The sequence below is a fragment of the Raphanus sativus genome, chromosome 1 (assembly GCF_000801105.2).
Source record: "Raphanus sativus cultivar WK10039 chromosome 1, ASM80110v3, whole genome shotgun sequence".
Classification (NCBI taxonomy): Eukaryota; Viridiplantae; Streptophyta; class Magnoliopsida; order Brassicales; family Brassicaceae; genus Raphanus; species Raphanus sativus.
This window is the reverse complement of record NC_079511.1, coordinates 23,659,324-23,665,193: the sequence shown is the minus strand read 5'-3', so window position 1 is coordinate 23,665,193 and position 5,870 is coordinate 23,659,324. Positions and strand designations below refer to the sequence as shown.

The 5,870-nt window shown below is 36.1% G+C and overlaps 1 protein-coding gene across 1 annotated transcript; it reads right to left on the bottom strand.

The window, feature by feature from the left end:
• Nucleotides 1-5,541, bottom strand: LOC108849072 (lon protease homolog 4, chloroplastic/mitochondrial-like). Its single transcript, XM_056990766.1, has 18 exons — nucleotides 5,295-5,541; nucleotides 4,998-5,198; nucleotides 4,838-4,907; nucleotides 4,723-4,754; nucleotides 4,511-4,633; nucleotides 4,202-4,393; nucleotides 4,038-4,127; nucleotides 3,919-3,951; nucleotides 3,802-3,834; nucleotides 3,686-3,719; nucleotides 3,450-3,621; nucleotides 2,104-2,228; nucleotides 1,897-2,027; nucleotides 1,673-1,777; nucleotides 1,480-1,593; nucleotides 1,117-1,386; nucleotides 421-990; nucleotides 1-336 (listed from the first exon to the last, which is right to left on the bottom strand). Exons 1-18 carry the CDS (start codon nucleotides 5,457-5,459, stop codon nucleotides 163-165), a joined length of 2,634 nt encoding a protein of 877 aa, XP_056846746.1. The 5' UTR covers nucleotides 5,460-5,541; the 3' UTR covers nucleotides 1-162.
• Nucleotides 5,542-5,870: the final 329 nt, after the last annotated feature.

The window sequence follows — 5,870 nt, the reverse complement described above, 5'->3', positions numbered from 1 at the left end:
TGGCTCTTTTATAGTTCATCCTGTTGTATGAAAAATAATACACAATAATGGTCAAATAAAATTCAAGAAAAGTTATAAGACCAGCCTATAGAAGAAATACATATCAGTAGTATATAATTAAAACAGCAGTAGAGGAAGATCCCAAGTGAACGTGACTTTCTTCTAATGGTCATAGCCAAAGGCTAGCTTGAAGATCTGCTCATATTCATCGACGAAATGAACATCGAGCCCTTCTTTAATGCTTTCCTCAAGATCCTCAAAATCTCTCCGGTTAGCCTCTGGGAATATTATCACCTTCACTTGGCTCCGCCTTGCAGCCATAGTCTTCTCCTTAAGCTGAGAAATATAGTTGTTTAGTGTATTAACTGGTAGCTAAAAAAGCCAAAACATAGTAACTGTAGTAGTGTGTTGTTTACTTACGCCTCCAATTGGAAGAATCCTACCGGTGAGAGTGACTTCTCCGGTCATTGCAAGATCCTTTCTTACAGGCTTCTTCATGGCAAGTGACAGCAAGGAAGTGATCATTGTGCAGCCCGCGCTTGGACCGTCTTTTGGTGTGGCTCCTTCAGGAACATGTAAATGAAGCTTGGAGTTTGCAAAGAAGAGGTTCTTGGGATCTTTATCAAACATTATTCTTCTGGCAACTGTATGAGCTAACTCTGCGCTTTCTTTCATCACACTCCCAAGGTGACCCGTTATATGAAGACCACCTTTGCCTTCACCTTCTTCAACAAAGGTTGTCTCTATGTACAACGTTGATCCGCCCATGGATGTCCAGGCTAGGCCCATTACAACCCCCACAGGTGTCTGTTCATAGATCTTCTCTCCTCGGAAAACCGGTTTGCCTACATAATCTGCAAGGTTTGATTCATCAATCATAAAGTTTTCAGCTAACTCTCTGCTCTGCTCAATGGATCCTTCACCAGAGGACTTAAAATCGGCCACATCTGTTTTGGATGATGCTTGTTGGCGTACAAGTTTAAGAGCAATCTGTTAATAAACCAGTATAATTTCAGATTGCTTGGCTTCCAAGTTATAAAAAGTTTGGAACATAGTGCAATTTCAGATTGCTTGGCACCCAAGTTAAGAAGTTTGGAATATATTTAGTGACCTTACCTTACGAAAAATCTTTTCAATCTGCTTCTGGAGATTTCGAACTCCTGCTTCTCTGCAGTAGTTTTCTATCAAGGAAAGAAGAGCCGCGTCGCTCACATCAACCTGTTCAGGCTTAATGCCACATTTTCTTTGTACAGTTTTCACCAAATAGTCTCTTGCAATATGCATTTTCTCATCGGTAGTGTACCCTGCCAGTTTTATAACCTCCATTCTATCTAGCAGTGGACCCGAAATCATATCTGTATCATTTGCTGTGCATACAAACAAAACCTGTAACCAAAAATTTTTTTTTTTTTGACTTAATAACCAAAAATTTTGATTAGAACGGAAGTATAAATATGGTGAATAAGACAAAGAGAGTACCTTTGATAAGTCGATAGTAACATCAAGAAAGTGATCTAGAAAGTGTGCATTTTGCTCTGGATCTAGAAGCTCCAACAACGCACCCTCTGGATCGTATTTATTACACTTTCCAAGCTGCCAAAGAACCAAGTGATCAATCGTTGCGAATTATCTCAAAATCTAACACGTTCTAAACAAGTCCTAGCTTAATTACCTTATCAATCTCATCGAGCAGAACAAGAGGATTCTCTGTTCCCACTTGCTTTAGACATTGCACCATCTTTCCGGGCTTGGAACCAACGGATACTGCACGGTCACCCTATAAATGAACACATTGTAGATGATGACATGTTATCAGAAACTTAAGAGAAGAATGAGTAGTATATAAGTGGACTGGTTCAAGTCTTTTATATATTCCTTAGCCAGAAGTATGTATACCTTAATCTCGGAACTATCAGATAGTCCTCCAACAGCTAGCCGAAAGAACTTGCGGTCCAGGGCACGCGCGACAGAACGAGCAATGCTAGTTTTTCCTACCCCAGGAGGGCCAGAGAGACAAATGATCTTCCCTGTTCAACACAAAAGTTCAGTTTCGCAGTTCTTATAAAAGCTTTTCAGCTCAAGAGAGAGTGAACCAGACACGACCTTCTGGATTGCCCGTGAGTATTCTAACAGCAATAAACTCCAATATTCTTTCTTTTACATCAGCTAATCCATAGTGATCCTCGTCAAGAATCTCTTCTGCCCGTAGTATATCAATATCCTCATCACTGCAAAAACGAGTATAATATAAAAGCATCAGCATTGGTTGATTACATTCTCACACGATTTTTCAATATTTAAATAGCATTCCCTCTATTTTATACTCCCTCTGTCCCACTTTAAGTGGTGTTTTAGGATTTTTATTTTGTCTCATTTTAAGTGATGATCTCACTAATCTGGGTAGAATTTAATATGATTTGAATTTTATGACCAATTATAAAATACTGTAATTTTTTATTATTGGTTAAACTAGTTTTATTTAATATATTTTTATGTTACCAAGACAAACTACATAAAAATATATGTTTTTTTAATCTATGTGTAATAACCTAAAACATCACATAATGTGGAACAGAGGGAGTAATAAATAACATTTTGCTTGTGATACAAAATTGTCACTTTGGAATATGGATAAAATTGTTCAAAAAAAGGAATATGGATAAAAATTATATTCACTCTAAACTTAATTAATATTAATTGCAAAATGTATTGATTTTTATAAATAGATTTATTTATGTCAAATATTATTTGAAGTAGTTATAATTAATTAAAAATATAAATACATTCTAATTATTTTTTAATCGTAAAAACCCTATTCTAATAAACGGGTGCCTAGCCGCATAGGCGGTAGGCGGCTGTCTGGGCGTTAGGTGCCACTCTTCCGCCTCGATTTATGTCAAATCAGTCTAAAATCATATGTCCAATTTTACTCCCTAGATGACTGCCTAGCGGCCTAGACGGCTGCCTAATTATTTTTTTTTTATTTTTTTTATTTTAATTTTTAATAATATTTCTATGTTTTTATTTAATCTAAAATTTGATAAGTATCATTTATATTCATGATTTTGATGAAAATTACACTATATTAAGTTTATATATTCTATTTGTGTGTTTTATACAGTCCTAAACATGAAAAGGTATTAATGTTATACATAACTAAAAATTAACATGTTTTATAATACAGTAAACAATCTAAAAATTCCGCCTAAACGATTTTCGATTAATTTCCGATTAATCTCCGATTTTTTTCTCTAGGCGCTAGGCCCAATCCGACTGCCCGAATAGCGCGTTCCCGAACAGGGCGTAACAATAATAATCTGGTATGGGAGATTTTTGAACTCTCTTTTTTTTCTTCTATATTTTCAATTTATTTTATTGGTGAGCTACTCACCAATGCAGATGCTCCAACTCTACTAAAAACCATGAATATATGAAGCAAAATGGCAAACCTGCATTTTCCCCAAGGCAACGAGGTCAACAAATCAAGGTAGCTATAGATATTATCGGTGCAACCATAATCGGCTTCTTTCCTATCAAGTTTCGCAAACTGTTCTTCCATGACTTTTAGTACATGTTTCGGAATCTTCTCTGTAATAGGTTCAATACTTTTCCTAAACGTGTCTGCAGAAAAAGAACAGAATTTTTAAGCTTCAATCGCTTTACACTATAGTAGTTGTAGACTAACCAGAAAGTTTGTTTTTTTTAGCAGAACCAGACTCCTGCATTGGGACATTTAATAGTCATCAGCCACTGATATACAAAAACATTATAAAATGTAAATTTTGTGGAGGAGCTTAAAACCTTTTCGTCTTCATTAGTTTTTGATGTGGATTCCTAAAATACGAATATAAAGAGATGAGGATTCATTCTATATAAAACATATCTTCTACAAAAAAAAATATGATACGAGCAGAAAACCTTTTTGTCTTCATCAGTTTCTGCTGTGGATTCCTAAAATACGAATGTAAAGAGATGAGGATTCATTCTATATAAAACATATCAATGTACAAAAAAAAAGAGCTCGTAACATGAGTAACCTGGAAAACGGAGGCATGAAAAACTTGAATTTTGTTAATTTCCACTTGATTTTTAACCAATTGCAGAGTCAAGTCCAGACGCTTATGAATCTGAAACCAAATATGAGAAGCTTACAAAAACGGAATGTCAGTAGAGTTTTGAAGTAATAGTTAAAACTACATACATCCAATTCTTCAAGAACCTCCTGAATTTTATGTTTGTTAGCGTCAGAGATACCGGCTCCAAAATCGGCTAACTTTTGATAATTGAAGTCAATAGCCTCAAAGATCCCAGCCCCAGAATAGGTTAGCTTTCTTCTTCTTTTTTGTAGTAAAAACTCTGCCAACTTTAGATAGTTGGATTCCCCTACATTATCCTATAGAATTCAAAGGAAATCTACTAAGATACATCGGCATTATTAGTGTACTTTATTGTGGATTGCAACTAGTTTATGGGTGGTGATATTTTCCAACATAATATGGAGAGAGCATGCCTGTGAATATTTCTGAGCTTGCTCGCTCCAGTGTGGTGTTTTCTTTAAGACATCCCTAAGCATAGAAATAACCTCAAAGTATGTTGCCTTGATGACCTCATCGTCCTTGTCATATGGCTTATCCTGCAAACAAAAAACACAATGGCACATATGAAAAGGGTTATAGATATTTTGTATCATGAAAGGAAAGGCTTGGAAAAACAGAAACGCACCTTTAGATGATGAGTTTTGACAGTTAGAGGATCTTTACTCACCTGTATAAAAGACAAACCCTTACTTTTAATGAAATTTTAAAAGAATAACGTTGAAGAATGTTTCTCCATTAACTTACGGTCTCTGTTATTCGAAGTCGTTCGCGACCAATAATGATGACTTGCTCACCTTGGATACTTAAAATCTAGAAAATTTGGCAAATTGTTATAATTAAGTATTTTAAAATAGAGACAAGAATAAAAAAGGAACACAGTGCTAACGTGCGGTGTGTAACCTGAGCAAGTGTACCAACTCGGTGAATCACAGGCGAACCAGTTAAAGGGTGTTTGTCATCCTTCAAAAGGAAAGCCCCTGCATATGGAGTTTCTCCGCTTTTTCTCTCTTGTAAAGCTGCAAGTACTTTAGGATTCGTTACCCAGAGTGGCTTGATAAAACCAGGAATAAGAGGTCCGTCTTGCAGTGACACTGATATAACCTACAATTTAAACAACAGAAAGCTTAATGAAAAGTATTATTATGAGTTTCTAGCTTTGGCCTTTCACTATAATCTCTGACGCGAATTTCTACAAACCGTTAGACCGTCGAGGCAAGGTTTAGAAGAGACAGTCGCCGGACAAGACACGGTAGGCTTTGAATCTGTTAGGCTCGAGAAGAAAGCTCGACGAGCAAATTCGTGGGAACTCCGGTTCCGAAGGGTTTGCTGACTCCATGCCTTGAGGAGGAAGTTAATAGGCATGTGGTGGGAAGTTAAGGGCTTCAGAATGAGGAGAGGGAGAGAGAGACAGAGGATATTTCAAAAAAATTTAGGGTTATACTTAATTTCCTTTAACGAGAAAGAAACAGTGAAGAATGCAAGAAGAAGACAAGTGGTGTCACAGACAAAAGCCCTTTCATAAACCCTTAAAATATGTAAGCAAAGTTAAAAAAAGAAAAGGAAAATGGATTAACGTATTTTTAAGAAGGTAAAAAAATCATTTGCTTTTATGTTAATCATCCTAAAACTAAATTGCAAGGAAATCAAGATTCTACATTGAGAGGAACCAGCTCCAGACCGTTTTTACTAATGGGCCATTCACACCCGCTTATTCTGCTCATAGATCCCATTTTGTTTCTATAACATTTTCACGTGTTTTAGCCTTATTCGAAC

Coding starts and splice junctions, on each gene's coding strand:
- LOC108849072 (XM_056990766.1), bottom strand. CDS start 5,459: ATGCCTATTAACTTCCTCCTCAAGGCATGGAGTCAGCAAACCCTTCGG. Junction 4,908..4,997: donor GAGTTGGTACACTTGCTCAG/GTTACACACCGC, acceptor CAAATTTTCTAG/ATTTTAAGTATCCAAGGTGA. Junction 2,028..2,103: donor ACTCACGGGCAATCCAGAAG/GTCGTGTCTGGT, acceptor TGTGTTGAACAG/GGAAGATCATTTGTCTCTCT.